The sequence below is a fragment of the Talpa europaea genome (assembly GCF_964194135.1).
Source record: "Talpa europaea genome assembly, chromosome: 14".
Taxonomy (NCBI): domain Eukaryota; kingdom Metazoa; phylum Chordata; class Mammalia; order Eulipotyphla; family Talpidae; genus Talpa; species Talpa europaea.
This window is the reverse complement of record NC_140082.1, coordinates 18562606-18582997: the sequence shown is the minus strand read 5'-3', so window position 1 is coordinate 18582997 and position 20392 is coordinate 18562606. Positions and strand designations below refer to the sequence as shown.

The 20392-nt window shown below is 51.2% G+C and overlaps 1 protein-coding gene across 1 annotated transcript in view; it reads left to right on the top strand.

The window, feature by feature from the left end:
* Positions 1–1143: 1143 nt before the first annotated feature.
* The window catches only part of MYO18B (myosin XVIIIB), a gene marked incomplete at both ends in the record, with an annotated part of 216639 nt that continues 197390 nt past the window's right edge, over positions 1144–20392 (top strand). The window contains 9 exons of the mRNA XM_084253221.1: positions 1144–1182; positions 2895–3053; positions 8284–9492; positions 10000–10066; positions 10792–10904; positions 12135–12311; positions 16591–16789; positions 18645–18787; positions 19578–19678. Coding sequence (XP_084109347.1) covers positions 1144–1182; positions 2895–3053; positions 8284–9492; positions 10000–10066; positions 10792–10904; positions 12135–12311; positions 16591–16789; positions 18645–18787; positions 19578–19678 — 2207 coding nt within the window. The remainder of the gene's footprint in view (positions 1183–2894; positions 3054–8283; positions 9493–9999; positions 10067–10791; positions 10905–12134; positions 12312–16590; positions 16790–18644; positions 18788–19577; positions 19679–20392) is intronic.

Sequence of the window (20392 nt, the reverse complement as noted above, 5' to 3'; positions counted from 1 at the left end):
TGGACACCTAGGTTGTGTCTTTTTTTGTTTGTTTGTTTGTTTTTGTTTACTGCTACAAGCAACACAATTTGTGATGAAATTTTCTGGTTTAGGATTATGTCTTCAAACTTGTTTTCCAGAAGAGGGCTTTCTAGGTCAAAGTTGTAAACATTTGTTTAGGTTTTAAATGTGATAATAAATCATTTCCCAAAGTCTTGGGCCAGTTTATAGTTCTGATTTCCTGCCCTTTCTGAATTTTCATAGGTAAACTGTGGATCTAACTGCTCCCTCATGAAACAAAGCCCCACTATTCCATGATTACCCTTGGGAGAACAGTAACTAGGAGCAGGTGTGCAAGAGGTCCGAGGGAGCTGGGAATAGTCTGTGTATCTTTTGAATTGAGATAGGACTTCATGCAGTGAAATTTTCAATCTTAATTGAAATACAGCTAGATGAATATTTGTGTATGATGTCCTAGTGAAGCCATCATTCACAGCAAGATGTAGGGCATTTGCATTGCCCCAGAAATAGCCTAAACCTAACAGCTTCTCCAGCCTCCACCACTGATTAGATTTGCCTGTGCTTGAATGTCTCATAAAATATTTTAAATGAGATGGAATTTAGATTTTCTTTTTAATAATTTTAATTCAAATTGTTGTTTTAATTTTAATACTATTTACATTTGAACTCAATGTACTTAAATTTAAATGTATTTTTCATTTAAAAATTATAAAATATTTTTAATTTGATTTAGTTATAATCCTTCATGTGTTACATAGTTCCATCCTTTCTGTGAGAGCCATTCAGTCACACACCCATGATTATGTGCATTTCTCATGTGTTATATCTCAACAAAAAGTTAAATTGTAGGGACAAGGGGAAAGGATTTCAGGGCACTGTCCACTCCATGGCCAGAAGTCCCCCCTCCCCTGCCCGACCCCCCCGCCCAGGAATAAATGGCAGTGAACTGTTTATGGCATTGGTGGGGGTGGGAACCGGGCAATTCCTCTGAGCTAATCTGTGTCTCTCTTCTCTTCCCCACTGTCTCTCTGTGTCAGTCTTGTGTCCCCCTCACTCTCTACCGGTGCCCATAAAACCTCATTCCGTGCTGTCTGGCAGGAAGCGCCATTTCATCTCGTCTCACGATCCTGCCACTGACACAGCATGGCCATCTCTTCACGCCTCGCACTGTGGGAGCAGAAGGAAAGTGATGCTTGGGGCTGGGGCCGCAGCTGCAGGGGCTGCCGGGACCATGGAGGACACGTCATGGCATGAGCGGTCCGGGCTGTCCCCTCCCACCTAGCGCGGGGAGTCTGACAGCCAGCGCCTGCCAGTGGCACGGCCAGTCCCACCTTCTACCTCCTCCCAGCCAGCTTGGTTAGCCGTGGCCTCTCGTACCCTGCTGGGCATTAGTGCCTGTGCCTTTCACTCTTCCCGCACCTGCCTGGCCTTTGCCTGTCCCCAGTAGCAGTAGGCATTGGGGGTCCCCTCTCATGCAGCTCTGACGAGTGTGGGGGCTTATGTGGGAGGAAGAGTTGGGGGGGCAGCAGTAGAGCTGTTGGCTGCCAGGCTGTGCCACAGGGTGGGTTTCTGAGGTCTCTACCTCTGTCACCATGGAGACACCAAGGGGCACACTCTCCAGTCTTTCTTCTTTTGTGTTTTTCCACAAGATAGCAAAGGGGCGCCTCTTTCTTTGATGGCTGTTCTCTTGTCCACCCTCATCTCACCTTTAAGGGTGCACATAATTTGAAGAGTTGGAGGCTGGAGGGTGGGGTGGAGGAGAAGCTGCTTTCCTGCTGTCTCTGCCCTTCCTGGAATGATCTGGGTGGAGCATTGAGAGTCGTGATGAAAGAAGCTGAGGATGACACCGGGTGAGGGTGCCTTAAGATCCCCTCTCTTCTACAAAGCAGGCTTCAGTGTCACGGAGAGGGAGATGTGAGCCCACTTTTCCCTGTTCCCTGCTTTTCTCTTCCTGGGCAGAGGTCTGCATTAACCAGACGATTCCCATGGCCTCTGCTTTGTCTCCTGGCCTTTATCTCTTTTGGATTCCCCCTTCATCAACTGCGCTGCAGAGAGCAAGTCTTTTCCAGGCACGCACAGAGGACCCTGATAAGGAGCTAATTTTAAACCAGTGTGTAGCTCCTCTGTAGTAGCGCTGGAGATATATATACATATATCTATTTTTTTTTCCTCATGAGCAGTCACAGTGATGCTGGTTAAGGACATACCCGGTCAGTGACAACCAGTCTCACATCTTAACTCCCACGGTGACTGTGGCCGGCGACGGGGTCTCAGCTGTAACCCAAGTCCAGCCAGCTGTGGCCTGGATCACATTTCAGGGCTAAAATGCCAAAGTCCAGGCTGCTGACTTTAGGACCTGGAGAGCCTTTAGCTGCTCACTCCCTGGTTGAGGGATCACCAAGCAGCTACAGTACTGGGACATTGGGCTGTCTCCATGGGGCTGGATCCTTCTAGAAGCCAGGGCTGCATACCCTTCCCTATTTTACCATGCCTCTGGAAAGTAATTAATTAATTAATCAACTCTATTAAGTACAAATTGAGGTGTGGCAGAGAATATGGGTGAACCCTGTGATTCATCTCCTGAAAACTGGAAAAGCCCCCTTTGAAGCATCTGCTCCATACCAAGGAAAGAAATCAATGGCCTCCGTGGTTCTGCTTCATATTATGAGGAAGTTTGGCCCAGGTGAAATCATACTGAGTGGAGTGAGCTCTGCTGCTCATGTGTTTCCTCCCCACATGCTGACTAGGTTGCCTGGAGCCAGCCTGAGGCTCACTTGCTTTGCTGTGGCTTCTTTTACTTGTTCTTGTTCATATACGTCCTCCTTGGGCTCCTCCCAGCTCTGTCACCCCACTGGTTCATTCACTGAGCTCTCTCCTTTGTTTCTGCAAAACAGATTCGGGAAGAGGACAAGAGCCCTCCACCATCCTCGCCCCCTCCCCTTTTCTCTGTCATCCCAGGAGGCTTTATTAGGCAACTGGTCCGGGAGACTGAGAAAGAATCCAAGGAAGCGAGACGAAAGAAACAGACAGCACTTGCCCCTCCAGAAAAAGAGGTAAGTGACTCTGCATGAAGGGGACTAGGTGTGTGTCCAGACCCTCCTGTTCTGTGAGCCTCCTCTGGGTCACTCCCCAGCCAGCCTTTGCTCCTGCTGTCCCTATTTTGAGGAATGCCATTTTTTTTTCCCCAACTTGATCTGCTGAACTCCTATGCATCCTTCAGTACCCAGCTCAAATAATACCTCTCTGGAAAGCTCTCCTGTTGCTTGCTTTCTTCTAATTCCAACCCACTATTCCTTTCTTAATGTGGTCTGCGTAGTAATTACTCGGTCATGTGACTTGTTTGACTAGAAGCTCCTTGAGAATAACAACTATCTCTCTCTCCAGCTGTGTATCTTGAACAGCCTTCATGGTACTGGCCCACAGTGAGTGTGCAACAATGTGTTTAATGAATAAACAAAGGAGTGAATGTATGATGTCAGTTGATGTGTGATTCAGGGGTTCATTTTACCCTTGCTTTTGCAGCAAAGGGAACTAGATAATGGCTAATTTTAAGGAGGAGTTTGTTCACTTTAGCAGAAAAAGTATTCAGTTGGTGCTCACTGGTGCAAGTTGTATTGGGTGATGAGATGCTGAATTCTTTCCATACTAGGCGTCTCACCCACTGCCCTCCAACTGCCATGCTCTCCTAGGTGCCTCCCATGAGTCCCTGCGGGGGCGGCACAATCCTATAATGAAAAGATCCATGCATGGCACAGGTAGGACCTCAGTACCCACTCAGCTCTCTTCTTTCCTGATAGGTTTTCACCTTCCCCCAGCTCCATAGCAGGGGGCCCCCACAGGATGAGTCTGTACCCCAGGCAGGCAGACGTGGAGCCCTGGGCTGTATCACCTTATGAGGCAGAAAGGGCATATCCTGTGTCTCTGGCGCCCTCTTTTTTTTTTTTTTTTTTTTAAGATTTGTTTATTTTTATACAAGAATCGGGGTATAGGCCAGAGATGCAGGGGGTGAGAGGATTCACCAAGACAGAGCAGGGAACAAAACAGGCAGACGGATCGAAGTACACTGCTGAGGGGAGCAGCGGGCGAGACAGGAGAGGTCTGTCCTGCCATGTGGGTGTCTCCCTGGCTGGCCAGGAATAGAACTCGTGCTGCAGTGGCTACGGATTGCTTCACAGGTTGTGTCTTAACCCCTGCACCACCAGGGAGGCCCTCTGGTGCCCTCTTAAGGCAGGGTGAATATTACAACAATTGGGCTGAGAGTTTCAGGCCTCAGGGCCTGGTGTTGGTTTGAGGCCTAGGGCCATCCCAGCTCTTCCTTCCCCTCTTGTTCAGCTGTTGCTTGCCTAGCCAGTCCCCCACGTGCCTGCACCTGTCCTATTACAATGATATTGCTGCATCAGAGAAGTCCTCCAGCTGCTGATGAACAGCAGCTGCTGAAGCACCCCTGCCAGGTCTTGTGGGGCAGGGTAACAGGGAGGACAGACCTGACCCAAGTATTAGTGGGGAGCAGAGTCCACCCCTGTAGGCTGTGGTTAGGGCATGTGAAATGTCACTGAGCTTTATTTATCACTAGACAGGCTCAAGTTGCTGCTCATGGGCTCCTTTGACCCTGTGCAGCAGTGGGGAGGTGGGACTATTGTCACTTAGGAGAGGTGGAGACTGAGGCCCAGAGAGGGCAAGGTGTGAGGTTGTGTAGATCTGAGCCAGATGAAAGTCTGTGGAAGGGCCAAACTGGGGAGTATAGTGGGGCGAAATACCAGGGTGAGGCTGGAGGTGTGGTGTTGAAAGAATTCACCAGAGCCAGAGTGGAGAACAGAAAAGGCGGATTTATTGGGGTTAGACAGGAGAGGTCTGCACATGAAGAAGGATTCAGGGCTCCCTTTTATAACCTGTTTTTGTGGGATTTATGATTGGGGGAGTTGGTTTGGGCCTGTTACTTGCTAGGATGTCTGGTCTTGGACACTGACCTTTGACACAGAATGCCCTGCTTCTGCATTCATAGTCAAAGTGATCAGTCTGATGGCCTGGTTCCCATAGCAATCATATCAATTTCCTTTATCTGTTCAAGCCTCCCAAAACTTGCTGTGGGGCAAAGAGTGGAGCTTAGTTTTTAACCTTATTAAATGGTACCCCAACAGGAAATAGGGTGGATGGAAGTCTGGGGAGTGAGAGACCTGGGGAGGAAAGTGGGTGATAAGGCATCACTGTGCACACATTGCTGCTAGGAAGCAAAACGCCAAGGATGGGGATAGACTCATCACTGGGCCTGGACAGGGGCTCTGAGCCAAGATGTGGATGGACAGGCCCTCAGACCATAGCAGGTGTCTGGAACATGGGCCAAGATGTCCCTGGGGCTGGAGTGGCCAGCTTCAGGACATGTCCCTGTGAGGCAGCAACTCCTGGCAGCCCTTCTAATTTAATTTTCTTATTCCAGTCAGTAAATAGCTCCAGACACTATCCTCATACCCCAGTATAACCATTTCACCTGCTTTCCCTTACAAGGAACCATTGGAATTCTTCACCATTGTGCAGGAATGGAAAGGATGCGTGGTGGGCCCAACTGTCTTTCCTAAGGCCACCTGACCAGTGACAGGCTGAGGCTGGAATGACACTGGGGTTATTCCATATAGAATACCAGCAGAACTGGCTTCCAGCTCTGACCTTGCCATTCTGTGTGGGCCGGGCCAAGTCTCTTTCCTGTCTTGGCCTCAGTTTGTTCATCTGTAAAATACATGTGCTGTGAGTTTCCTCTCAGCCTCACTGATTTTAAAGGTGCTACTTCCCTTATATGCAAGGAGGTTGCAGAGGGGCCTGAGGTCTTTGGGGGCTGAGCATTCTAAGCCAGGGAGTTGATGGGTGGGAGGTAGAAAAGATAGCATTGGTTCTTATTTGGCCCATCCCCATGTTACTCTTCCTCTGTAGTGGTTTGGTTAAAAAATAAGGTACTGACTCACTTTTCAAAGCAAAGTAGATGGTGGCAAGATTTTCCAAGTGCAACCAATCCCCTTTCCAAGGCTATGCTCTGTCTGGCCCCAGAAGGTCAGATGGAACCACCAGGCCGTGGGCCTCAGCCTGACTGCATGTTGGGACTAACCTGACGAGCCACAATCCAGAACAACTACATCAGCCTCTTTGGGAGTAAAGCCAAATTATCAGTGTTTTTGAAAGCTCCCAGGAGAGTCTAGTTAGTGAGATTCTAGAAAGAAAAGTAAGGCTGTTAATATGCAGCCGAAGGACCTGTGGGGTTTAGCATTCCAGCTTGGTCTCTTGGCCTAGCATCTTTCTGTTCACTTACCTGGGGACAGGGAGAAATTCGGACTTGACTAGGTCCTTTGAGGGTTAAGTAAGATACAGCATAATGGTGATGTCAGGCCCATTGTAAAGGATCTTTAAATGACAGCTAGCATCATTATCATGATCATTATTACTGCAAAGATGAAGATACTGTGATCTAGCAGCACCTACCACCTAAAACAGCAGAGGGAGACACTTCAAAGTTAGAAGGGGGTGCAGGCTGTGGTCATTGCTGCAAATGGTGCTCCATCCCTGTGCTCTGGGGTTCCGCAGGCAGATGAGACAACTTCTGATTGAGTCTGCAGGCAAAGTTTTGAGGACATTTGAGCTGAGTATGAAAAGCTGAGTAAAAGGTAGTAGAGTGGAGAGGGGTAATTACATCCCAGATGTCATGCTCAGCATCACCAAAAGCAGAGGCAGGGAGTGTCAGGTGTGGTGGGAGATGCCTAGCATGGGGAAAGCAGGGAACAAGACCAGAATGGAGACAGGGCCCTTCCCTGAGGATTTGGAAGGGCAGGTGGTAGTGCTGAATGATTGTCTGGTAGGCCCTAGGCAGCTGCCAAAATCTTTTGATGGGATTTTAAATGATAGCAACGTCACCCAGTTCAGAGGCTGTGGCTGTGGTTCAGAGGCTTAGGTGAGGGGCAGTAGACCTGGTTTTGGGAAAGGAGACACAGATGTGAAGCTCTGCAGGGTTGAATCAGTGTGATCCTTGGGCTGGTGCAGGAAGAGGGTGACAACCCCAGATTCCCAGGCACAGGTGTGTGGGAGGCTGGCATTAGCATGTCCAAGATGGAAGAACCCAAGCTAGGCCGGATGGTGCAACCAGGCTTCAGGCTAGAGCTGCCCAAGAGCTCTCTGTCTACAGAGGCAGAGGCCAGGCTGGTCCTGTGAGCCACAGCCATGCTGGCATGAGGACAGAGGGCTGAGTTGCAAGGCAGTCAAAGGGTCTGGTACAGGAGCAGGTAATGGAGATCCCAAGTATGTAGGTCATGCAAGAGTAAAGGACCTGAGGGGCAGAAAACCGGACCTTCACCTGGAATGGGGAGTGGGGTGAGGGGGCCAGGCACAGAAGGAGGAGCAGCCCAGCTTCCTCGGTTCTCTGTAATTTCCAAAGTGCTTTTCCACATCTCATTCTACATAAAATCTGGATGAGCATGGGTGCAAGGGGTTGAGAGCAGCGCTGTGAAGCTGTCCGTAGCCTCGCGGTGCAAGTTTGATCCTTGCTCCGGGAGCTACCCACATGGCACAGCAGACCTCTCCTGACTCACCCGCTGCTCCCCTCAGCAGTGTACTTCAGTCTATATGCCTGTTCTGTTCCCCACTCTGTCTCTGGTGAATCCTCTCATCTCCCACACCTCTGGCCTGTACCCCAGTTCTTGTATGCATAAATACATAAATCTTAAAAAAAATCTGGATGAGCAGGTGGACTCTGCTTCTACCTCAGAAAAAGTGAAGCCTAGATGCTAGATGATGTGTGTTCTCATCCAGCTGTGAAGAGCTGTGACTAGGACAGATCTGATGACAGGCCTGAGTCCTTCCCTTCCTGGTCCAGTGGGGAGAATCAGGGCAGAATTAATAATGACAGTGACAACAAGAATAGCAGTGGCAGTTACCGTTCCTGAGGATTAACCATGGGCTATACATTGACTTGGATCTTTAGGCTCACCCTGCGGGGAAGTCTCTTCTCCCCTTCATTAAAGGAAACAAGTTCAGAGAGGACAAGAGGTTTGCCTGAGGTCACACAGCGAGTAAATGGCAGCCTCAGGAGTTTTACGTGGGTCTTTGGGGCTCCAAAGTCTACTCTTTTCTACTTTGCTACTTGAACAAGGTCAGGGAGTTGGGGTTCAGCTCAAGGCCAGGATAGTGCCTGGGAGGTCTTACAGATGAACGGATGGTGCACAGATAAATGAATGGGCGAGTGAATGAAGGAAGCATAAAACGGTCAGGTCAGCAAGCAGCTCACTAGGATGGTGGTGTCTCTCCTAGACCCCAGAAATTTCTGCTGACCAACCGAACTGCAAGTCCAGCTGTGACAACAAATCTGGAAACCAGCAGCCCAGCTCTCCCCAGAACTCAAACATTCCGGGCAAGGAGAGCGAGGCGGCCGTCACCACAGACCCTGCGCTGGGAACCGGCGTCCGTGGAGAGAAGCCCCAGGAGCCGGGCCCCAGCGAGGCCCCAACCAAAAAGCCCCTGCCCTTCAAGAGGGGTGTGCGGAGGGGCGATGTGCTGCTGATGGTGGCCAAGCTGGACCCAGACTCAGCCAAGCCAGAGCAGAGGACCCCAGCCCGCAACACCCCCTCCTGTGCTGCTACACCCCCGGCCACAGACCCTGGAGGGAAAAACAAGGGGCTGACCCCAGGGACTCCTCCTGCTCCCCAGGGCAACATTGAGGACCCAGCCCTGAAGGCTGAGAAGACCCAGACTGGGAATCTTGGGGACCCAGGAACTGTGCCACCGACTAAAGCCGAGACGTCTCCAGGCACAGTGGGGAAAGCGGCCGGGGCGCCCCAGACCAAAGGGCTGAAGGGGAGTGATCCTCAGGGCAAAGAGGGGCCAGGGGAGGGGGGTCAGCCAGGGATAGCAGGAAAGGGGGGAGGGGAACCCCCAAACAAGATGGCAAAAGGAACTGTCTCTAAAGACTCAGGGAGTGAAGGGAAGCTGGTTGGAACCCAAACCCAGGTGAGGAAGGTGGGCGCGCCTCTGGAGAGGAAAAGCAAGTGGAGTGCTTTACAGACGCGGAAGGCCGCAGACGGTCATCTCCCAAGTAAGGCAGACAAGACAGGTGACCCTCGGGCGGCCACGGCAGCGGGGGAAGCCCTGAGAGTGAGGGAGAAAGCAGGTGAGCCCCAGGGTGAGCTGGGAAAGGAGGGGCCACGCCAGGAAGAGCCCCGAGAGGCAGGCAAGGCTCAGAGTGAGACAGGGGAAGACGGGAAGGTCCCCACGCAGGTGGAGGCAGGTGGGGAGCCCCCACGGGCCGCTGGGAAGGAGAGCCGTCCTGACAGCAGAGGGCGGGAGGCAGAGGCCTGCACGAGAGAGGACGGTGGGGCCCAGGCCCTGCAGAAGGAGCAAGAAGGACCCAGACAGCCTGCTCTGGAGAGCCGGGTTGAGAAGCCTGACACCCAGGAGGAGAACAAAGAGGGGCTTGCCCTGCAAGAGGGGGTCCCGGGAGGCCAGAGCGGAGACTCGGACCAGGTGAGGGGGCTGCAGCCTTGGGAGTGGGGAGCCACGGGTGGGGGCCTCCAGAAAAGGACGAGTGGGTAGGACACCCCTGGGGGTGGACATGGGGGGACAGTGGATTGGAGAGGGATGGCCAGCCCAAAGGAGGAAGCAAACACTTTTTCCTTGCCACGCAGTGATCCTGAGACCGCATTGCACATTTCCCAGAGTGCAATTGCCCCAAAAAGGAGTGGCCCATAGCGTGGGAGCTCCCCTGGGGCTGAACTTAGTGGGTGTCAAAGATTATTCTCAAGCTTGTAACCGCATCAGTAATGGGTCATCCAAAATACAGATTCCTGGTGCTCCCCAGGCCAGGGGCAGACCACAGCATCTGCATTTAAACAAGCATTTAAATTGCCTCCCAAGATTCTGATTGAGGTGATCCTAGACCATACTGTGAGAAACCTCAATGTAAGAAGATTCCATGGGGTAAGGGATGGAGGTGTCATTTTCCTGGTTTAATTGATGTGCTCTTGCTCTCAGGCTCTCGAGGACAGATGGTACAAGGCAGAGAAGGTCTGGCTGGTTCAGAAGGATGGATTTATTCTTGGTAATGAGGGGTAGCACCATTGATGGGAATAAATCTTTTCCTCTTCCACCCCCTTCTGCTGATAGCCATGTTTGCCAGGTCCTGATTACTGTTTGGGGGAGAAAGGCGATGGGTAATGGAGGTGGCGATAGTTAAGGGTCATTTTGCCTTTAGCAGTTGGTATCCTGGGTGCTGTTTTCAAAATCCTCTGAGACTTGGTAATTAGTGACTTAACTAATTTATTAGTGCAACACACATTGTTTGATTCCTCAAGGAACTCAGAGTCTAGTGCAAGTGGACAAATAGATTTCATCTCGTGAGCTCACTTTTGTTGATTAGTTGTGTCTGGTGACCACACTCTACTGAGAAGTGACTGTGAGTCCCAGTGAGAACACAGCTGGGAAGAGTGATTGATTAGTGATGTCTGTCATGGGTGCTCCATGGGGAAATGGCAGCCTGTATGCCATTGACTGCCACCCAGTTCTAGTATGAGGTTGGTTACTGTACCCAACCATCGGGTGCCTACTCTGTGCCTGGCACTGTGCCAGTTAATAAAAGCCCAAGGTGAGTGGGACCTACTTTCTGTCCTCAAATGGTTTGGGGGTCACAATTTAGGACTGTCCTGTAAATAGGCCCCAGCAGGAGAGGATGGTGCCCCTTTCTGACTGCTCCCGATTCCCTCTCCAGCTGTCTGGCCTGGCTTAGTAGCTCACAGCCTGTCTCTCTCTTGTCTTACCCTCTACCAGCAACGGTGCTGAAACCAGATGAGGGAACAGCCGACCTGCCGGCAGGAAGGGTGAGGCTTTGCATTGATGCTGACAAAACTATCACCGAGGTGGATGAGGAGCTTGTTCATCGGGTGAGCTCTCCTTCCACTTCCTGCTTGGTTCACACCATCCTTCATCCCTGCTACAGATTTCCTCCTACTGGACTGCACATACCTCCCTGGCTCGATGCCCTGGAGGGAGTTATAGGGACCGCTACTATGAATGCATTTCTCTCTGAAGCTGTATTGCTAAGGGGTCGTTACTTTGCCACACAGTGTGTCCCCTTTATGCGGGCATGTGAAAAGCATGTATGTGAGGTCTTAGACCGCAAGTTCTTCTGCTTGATGCAGTTTATGGACATTGCTAATCATGCATGTCAGGGGACTCAGCCAAATTTGCTGCTTGCATTAACCAAAATATAGGTTCCAATGGCCCAACTTTTTGCCATCAACTTTTGGTTTTGCTTTTTCAATTATTTTGCATAATTTTGGCGGGTTACCAATAATGTATTTGAGAATAAGTTGGAGTGCAATTGTGATCAGGCAGAAAGCCCTTCTTCTCTGATCCTTTCCATCCCTCATAGTGTCCAAGTTGAGAAAGTGTTTCCTCCAGGGTTCCATGTGGGCATGTTCTTTGTCCCTCCCTGTTCCTCCTCTTCCCATCTCAGACCCTTTCTGCCTACTGGGATTGGGAGATGGTAGAGGTCCTGTCCTCAGAAGAAAGGCTGATCCATCAGAGGCCTCACCCTTGACTTGAGCCCCAGGGCACTAGGCTCAGAAAACTCACTGAACCTTGAAAGACTGCTCAGAAGTCTTAGTGAATGGCTGCCCCTCGGAGGAGCTGCAGTTATCCTTGCTCTGGCTGGGCTTGGGCATATTTCCTAGGCCTCAATCATGGCGGCAGAGACTCCAGTTGGCTCAGTTTGACTGTTGGCCTCTGTCCATGGTGTCAGGGTGCACACATTGTGCTCCCCACAACACCCAGTGTGCACCTCCTTAAGGTTAACCCCACCCAGATCTCTGTGGTGTTTGAGATACAGAAGGGTCTCCGAATCTTGCCACATCTGCCTTAGCAGCTCCTCCCCTTCTGAGGCAGAGAGCATGGGGAGGCTGGGCGGTGTGAAGCGAGGGGTAGCTCCCATGTCACACAGAGGGCAAAGGAGAAGGGGTGCCCTTATTTCCTTTGTAAGGTTTTGTCATTATCATCAGAGTCCTTGGGTACCATGCTGGTCCTTGGCACACAGCTCCCCAGGGCTGTTGTATATGTGGGGGGTGTGTGTGTGAATGTGTGAATCAGAGGGCATTCTGTGTGATGTTTTACAGGCCAACCCCCCTGAGCTAGACCAGGCTGAGGACTTGGCCTCTCTGGTCAGTGTCAATGAATCCAGTGTCCTGAACACTCTCCTGCATCGCTACCAGGCTCAGCTGCCACACACCTGCACAGGGCCGCACCTGATCGTCCTCCAGCCCCCCGGGCCCCCAGCGCCCACTGCAGGCAAGGTGAGGAGCGACCACATGGACGGGGCAGGGGGCATGGGCAGAGGTGTGAGGGGTCCCTTTGCATCTCTAGGGAGAGCAGAGCATCCAGAACCCCCATATGTCAGTGAGTAGCATCCTGCCAGCTATGAAATTCAGGGGTGTCATGGGCACTGTGGGCCACCAAAGAGCATGTGCCCCCTTGTAGAGGAGGGGGTGATAGAAACAGTAGAAACATTTAGGACAACAATAATAAACTATCAAGCGAGCATCAACTCTGGACCAGGTGCTGCTTCAAGCACCTTCATGTATTATCTCACTTAATTCCCACACTTATGTGCAAACACAGGCGCAAACACAGGTGGGATCATCTGCTTTGTGGATAAGAACTGACTGGGCCAGACACCGAACTCTGGCTCAGCATTGGAGGAGCTGGGTAAAGCCAGGCCGCCGGCTCCTCTGTGCCTGGAACCTCGTGCTGGGTCTCAGGAGTCCCAGACACCCTCAGAAATCAGGACACAGAAGCTCCACTTGCTTTCGCTTATTCCTGGGACGTTTAGCCGGGCCAGTTTGGGCCGACAGGACCATTAAAGCAAAGGAAACATCTCGGCGCCCCCTTGTGGAAAGGGGTGAGGCCACAACCGAGTCACACAGTCCCAGCCCAAAGGCTGAGACTAGGACCCAGGGTCTCCCAGGCGAGGAGGGAAGAGCAGGATGGAGACAGGCAAACTTGCGGGCCCTCACGGGGCTTCCATTTTAGAGACAAAGAGGTCGAAGTAGTAAAGGTCAAGGCAGAGCTGGAGAAGAGTGTGGAGGGGGGATCGTGGAGGGCGGAGGGGGAGCTGCCATGCCGTCTGCTCTGATACGTGGTGATAATGATTCTGCTTTCCCTCTGAGAGCTGGGGCAGCTACTGGAGACTTTTCGCAGACCAGTGACCTGGTTTTACTTACATTGTAAAAGGATCCCCTTGGCAGCTGGGTGGAGGAAAGAGGGTGGGAACAAGGATGGAGGCAAATGTTGTTTCTGTGTGTCACACTGAGAACGGCTTGGTCAGCGAAGGGGTAGGCCTAGCAACGTGCTTGCACACCCAGGTGCGCTAGAAAGGTCAGGACACCTCTCGGCCTAAGTGTCCTCATGTGTCAGTTGGGGATAAAGAGTCATATCTTGCCTTCTAGAATTCCAAGGGACAAATCCCTACCTAAACCCCCCTCCCCACAGTGCTCAGGTCGTTAAAGAATGGACAGGGGCTCTGCAGCCTCTCCCCAAGACTTCTCCAGGACACACCACCCTACCCCACCCCTTCAGTCACTCTCCAGGCCCCTCCCCAGCCTGACTCTCCAGGGCCAGGGGCCTGGGATGACCGCAGAAGCACTGGAGAACTGAGCATTTCCCTCTCCCTTGCTGTGAGGGCTGTACTTCTGTTATTGCAGCCTGAAACATTAGAGTCTCCTGAGAAGCTGGGCTCTGAGGCCCCCCGAAGGGTGTTTTTTAAAACCCCTAAGGCAAGCCAGTTTCTCACTGTCTATCCTGGGCTAGGCATTCTGGCCAAAGAGCCTAAAAGGGCAGGGGTTGGGATATGCTCTGCAACGTGGGTTTGTGTTGCGTGATCACCTTAAGCTCCTGTCCCCTGGGGTGGGGTGAGGCAGAAGATCCTTCTTCCCTCAAGTCTTCTCCCCTCCCACGCCCAAACCCACAAGCCACCTCTTTTTTGGCTGACAAGTCTTGTTCCTCAAGTGGCCACCAGGTGGCAGCACACACCTGTGGTGAAGCTGGGACTGGGCCACCTTGAAAAAGGCTGGGTGGGATCACCTGCAGGGTTGGCTGCCCTTCTCAGGGGGTCTGGGCCCACCTGGCTGCTGGGAGATGGGCGTGTGCCTTGGGAGGGCAGGTGTTTGTGGTATGATCATGGTTTTACTATGGAGCATAGACGGCCCACCCCTGCAGGGTTATCTGCAACCGTGGGTGCATGTGCCGGTGAGCACGCCTATGTGCAAGCGCGCAGAGGTGCATGGGCACAAATGCATGGGCACAGGTGTGTGCATGCACTTATGTGTGTACACAGAGGCCCAAATCTGCAGGAATCTCCCTTCTCTGCTCCAGGCATAGGCTGAGGGGGTCAATGAATGGGAGTGTTCTGAGTGGGAGGTGGCTCTAGATCTCAGACCCCGGAACCCCTGCTTGCCTCATGCCCTAATGCTGTATCCAGCTAGGATGGGGGTGTCTCCCTTTTGCCAGCCTGGGGTTCTGCTGAACTCTGTTATGCTTCAGGTTAGGGACTTGTTACTGTTCCTGGGGGTCTTTGGAGCTTGATGGTCAACATTAAAATGGGGATGCCCAGTAGTCCCAGACTGGAGTCCATTCTGGCCGTCACACTGCTGGCCCTGCTAAGGCACTGGGAAGGGCAGGGGGGAATTGCTGGCTTCAGTGGTGTCCCACTTAGCATCCAGGGTCCTCTTGTCATCAGACCACTTTCCCTCTTCTTGGTGTCCTTCCACTCTCCTCACTGTCTCCACTTGCCCTCTTCCCTTCCTCCTCGCAAGGACCCGCTGAGAAGACTGTTGTCAGGGTCACTGATGACTTCAGTACTGCCCGGCCCAGTGGTCAAGTCTCCAGGCTCCTCTACCTTGAAACCGCAGCAGCGTTTGATATCTGGGTCCTTCCCCGCTGCCAGCACTGCCTTCCTTGGCCCCAGAGCCAGGGCTGTGCTCTTGCCTGTGCTCCTGCCTTTGCTTCTGTCCTGCTGATTCTCCTCAGCCTCCTCTGCTGGTCCCCCCAACCCTCCTTGTTGGGTGTCATGTCCCTATATCTCTTCTCCTCATAAAATACCTCCTTCCCTGGTGATCACATCCAGGCAGGGAGATTTACCATGATTCCTGTGCACTATGATTTAATTATTTGCTTTGTTTACCATTTGTCTCTTCCCAACAGAAAGCAAGCTCCCTAGGCAGGAGTTTGTTTCCTTTAAATTTGAGTTTAATAAGGCAAAATTTGCATACATTTAAAATCACCTTTTTAGTGTTCACTTCTGTAGTTTTTTGACAACTATGAGTCACTTATAACCACTTCTCCCTCCCACTCCAGAGTAGTCCATCTCCCCCAAAAGTTCCCTGGGTCCTTTGTGGTCATCCCCCCATGACCTGTCCTGGAAGCCACTTGTTTGTTTTTTGCCCCTATAGTTATTTTTTTTCCTGAAAAGTCATATAAATGGAATTTTATAGAATGTACCTTTTGAATTGGCTTCTTCTACATACTTCAGTGCATTGGAAATTGACCCACATGGTGAGCCATCAGCATTGATTCCTTTATTTTGTTGTAGCTTGCTCTGGTGAGCTTATCCAGTCATCGGTGACTAGTTGTCTGCGTTTGCCCAGGACTGAGGAGTCTTCCAGAACAAGGGACTTTCCATGCTAAAACCATGATGTTTGGTTATTTGAGCTTGCTACGGGATTGAGAGACATTTGCGTTGTTTCTAGCTTTTGGTGACTTTGAGTATAAATTCAATATTACCAGTGACATAAAGGGTTTTCGTAAACATAAATGTGCTTTTCTCTGGGGTATGTTACTGAGAGTAGGATTGCTGGGTTGTGTGATGAGTGCATGTCTCACTGTTTAAAAAGCTGCCAAACTCTTTTCCAGGGTAAGTGTAGCATTGTACACAAATTCCCGTTACTCGGCATCTTCACCAGAACTTGGTAATGTTAAAAATATTAAAAACTTTTTTTCAGTCATTTTAATAGGCATGTAACGGTATCCCCTCGTGATGTGGTAGTATGCTCCCAGTGCCTGTTATGTAGTAGATACTCAACAATTTTTTTAATTGAATGGATGTATGAATGAATGAATCAAGTGGAAGGGGCTTCAGGTATTACCTAAATCTGTTATGGTAAGTGTATAACACATATACTACCAACACCATCCCCTCAACTGTTTCCATGTCAGACATCACTAATCAATTTTACCATTTTATCCACCTGCCTCTTATCAGGCAGGTATGAGCTGATAATATCTGTACCAAGACCATGAGCTAACACTGCGTGGGTTCACGGCTGTCACTAGCTGGAGAGGAAGACCAGACCCAGAGTAGGTCATAGGCTGCCCAAACACTCATGGTGATCCAGAAGCAGGACTTGACCCCAAGGCTAGATCTTCCCAATGAAATGCAAGACTCAATACTTCTCTGACAAGGGAGGATGTTGGGAGGCAGGGGATGGATCTATACTTGAAGCAAGGGTAGGATTCTGTCTTGGAATGTTCCCTGGACTGACTGGGGTGGGAAAGCTGATACCTGGCACCTTCCCACAGGTACCCAGGGGCCGCCGGGATGGTCTGCCCGCCCATGTTGGCTCCTTGGCCCAGAGGGCATACTGGGCACTGCTAAGCCAGCGGAAGGACCAGAGCATCGTGACCCTGGGCCGGAGTGGTGCTGGGAAGACCACCTGCTGCCAGCAGGTCCTGGAGCACCTAGTGCGGATGGCGGGCAGTGTGGATGGCAGCATCTCAGGTACAGTGATCCCCAGGTGACATATAACAGAGGGGCTATGAAGGGAGGGAGGGGACAGTTGGAGGGAATGCTGGACTGCTCCTTCTTTTATCCATTCAGCCAGCTTTCAGTAAGCAACTATGTGCAGACCTTGTGCTGGCTACAGGGCAGGCCACCCCCTGGGCCATTAGACGCCTTTGTGCAAATTTGCAAAATGTCCTCTCTCCTCAAGACATTCACAGCACCTGTGGAACAACCACCAAGCGCTTGACTGCCGCATTCTATGATGTATGATGTCCTTGTGCAGTGCAAAACATGCTGAACAGTACGGAGGACCCAATAAGTCAAGAGCGAAGGGCAGGGCCTCTGCTCACAGCAGCTCACAGCCACAAGGGAAACTAAACTCCCATGAGTTCCAACCTCAAATGTTCTGTGCATGTGCTGGCATAGCTGGTTAGTTGGGAGACAGGGAGGAAGCTCAGATCAGGGCCTGGGGATCTCCTTCAGGACCTGGTGTTGGGGCTGAGTCCTAGAGAAAGAATGCTGAATAATAGTACTGCTTACAATATTCATAATGATTGTAGTATGTGCTGAGAACTTACTGAATCAGGTCTTACTCAAAGTTTATCAACTTATTTATTATTTAAACAGCCCTATAGAGTAGATGTTATCAGTATTTGAACTTACAAGAACATTAAGACTCAGGGTGGCTAACTAGCTTGCCCCAGACTACACAGCTAATATTTCCCAGAGCTGAAATTCAAACTCAGGCAGTCTGGCTCCAGAGCTGTAACTGCCGGACCAGTGTTCTCAATGTTTTTGTTCATTGTCATCCCCTGCCTCTATCCTGGGAGTCTCTTAGACCTTCTTTCCCTTAACCCCCACCATCAAGTTTTTATGTCACAGACATGCCATATTATCTGTGTGTGTGCGTGTGTATTGTGGGTATGTGTAGCTGTTCTCCATGCATAAGAAAAGAAAATTCCCTCCACCTCCAAGAACTGGATTCTACCTTCTGGGGGGCAATATTTCCCCCTGAGAACATGTGGCCCAGACGATAGTGCTTTTCTAGTCATAATAGAGAACCTACTAAATGCACCTCATTTGGAATATGGTCTAAACACTTTACATTAGTAAATATTTTAGTCTTCATGACTAAAATGGGGGTACTATTATCCCCATCATATAAATGGGATATCAGAGGCACAGAAAACTTACTTAATTTGCTCCAAATCAAGTAGATAGCAAAGGAAAGAATCCATATTCAAATTCACTTACCTACCATGCTCTGTTCTGTGGCTTCTCTGCTGGGTTATTCCATGTTTTCTTGGTCACCAATTTTCCTGATCCAGGCTGGGAGCTGAGAATATAGTGGGTAGAACCTCCAGTCTTTGCCCTCTAAGAATGTAGCTCTGCTGGGAGTTTTTGTGTTTGAAGGCCGGAGTCAGGGCAGGCTGCATCCAGGTGCCTAGCACAGGGACTAACACATAGTAAGTGCTCTCTAAATAGTTATGGGAAGCATATAGGGCTTTTCTAGCCTGCTGTAATACTGTGAGTTCCCTCAGAATGAATGGAGAATGTTAGCACCCTGCCTGAGGGCAGCCCCTGTTACCCAGATTGTACCAAACTTGGGCCTGTGCAGTTCCCCTTCTTGACTCTGTCTTGTTTCCCCAGCACCCCGGCTAACAGCACAGGGCCAGGCTGGCAGTGAAATGTGGATGGTTAATGTGTGATCAGAAGGTGGCAAGGAGCCCATGGGGCATGGGGACAGGATGGGGTCTGTCCTTGGGGCAGGAACCTGTGGAGAAGGTGGCCCTGTGAGAAGAGCGTGTGGAGTGTCTGGCCACATGTGACGCCCTGCCTCATGCCTCCACAGTGGAGAAGATCCAAGCCACCTTCACTGTCCTCCGGGCCTTTGGCTCTGTGTCCACCAGCCACAGCCGCTGTGCCACCCGGTTCACCATGGTGATGTCGCTGGATTTCAACGCCACAGGCCGAGTCACAGCTGCGCAGCTCCAGGTGAGGCCTCTGGGTGGACTGGAGCTGGGACCTCAGGGTCCTCAGCTCTGCTTGGCTGGACCCTGGAATATGTCTCAAGGGCCATAGCTCCCTGGCCACGCCAGCTCCACCCTGCTCAGTGCCCCAGAATGTCCCCTCCCAGAGCAAGATGGCCTGTCTGTGCCTCTGATATCTCAGGGATGAAATATTCATGAGCAAATAGGTAATTCAGCTGCTCATTAGCTGGGTCTTAAAAACATAAGCTGAAATTAAACAGCCACTAGCTGGCCTCCATGCGGCCTGTGTGTGACAAACACATGGCCTGTTTGTTCCTATCTCCAGAATCACCCACAGCCCCCACCCCTTCCCCCTCAAACATTCTGTTTGAACAGAAAATAGGATTAGGCTATTAGACGGGCTGTTTGTATGGGGAGCTGGGATCATATCCAGACTCAAGGAAAACTCGTCAGTGCCAAATAAGCCCCTTGCCATCCCGGCCCTGAAAGTCCACCATTAATCACCATTTGGGCAAGTTATTAAAGGCTGCTGTTAAATAAGAATATGTCAAAGGGTGGCTCCATTTAATTGTTATTACCTTTTGATACCTTAATTGGAATGAATTTATTGTGGTAGCTGAGTGCGTGGATTGACTTGAAGTGAGACGAAGGGCTGCTGAGAGCTGAGCAGAGGTCACCTGCAGAGTATGGGCCTGAGATGTCCCCTCAGGGGAGGGCTAGAGTGGGGACCCGAGGGGCCTCCTGGTGATGGCCACCAGGCACGGGTGCTCACGGATGCCCCCTCTCTCTTGCAGACAATGCTGCTGGAGAAGAGCCGGGTGGCCCGGCAGCCCGAAGGCGAAGGCAACTTCGAGGTTTTCTCCCAGATGCTGGCTGGGTTGGACTTGGAGCTCAGGTGAGTGGCTGGCCGGGCCCACACCCTGAGGCACCCACTCTCCAGGGCCCCAGTCTCAGCTCCGCCCATACCCAAGAGGCAGTGACACCCAGCGGTTAGGATGCTGACCTCCAGTTCCAGCTGCCTGGTTCTGCTCCGGGCTGGGTGACCCTGATCAAGCATTGTCCGCTCTGAACCTCAGTCTCTTCCTCTGTGAAGTAGAAACAATAGGCTTCAGGGAAACAATTCACGTGCGGCTCTTTATAAATGGGGGGGTGGCAGAGGCTGTGATGGTGGCCATGTTGGTCAGTACAGTACCTGGCAATAGTGTGGAAGGAGGGCAAGGCCTGCAGACCCCAAGTCTTTCAGAAGATCCTAAACTTTGTGGAAATGTTGGGTGCACCTGAGGGTTTCCCTGAAGGGGAACCTCAGGCCTAGGGGAGTAGCCATCTGGGTAGCCAGGTGAGCTTTATCTTGGAGGGCCTCCTGGAGGAGGTGGCCCAGGGAGTCATCTCTGCCCCTCCCTGGCTGCATAGGTATCCTGGGGCATGTGGCTCCCTCTTGCTGGAATCTCTGTTTTCTCTTCTAACAAATGAATGGGACAGGTCCCAATGAAACTGGAGAGAAAAAGCTATTTCTCTCCCCTGCTATGGATGCTGATTTGTGCTTTTTCTCTGTCCCCCATTGTTTGCCTCTTGCTTCCTCCCCTGTGAAGGGCAGGCTGAATCTGTCCTG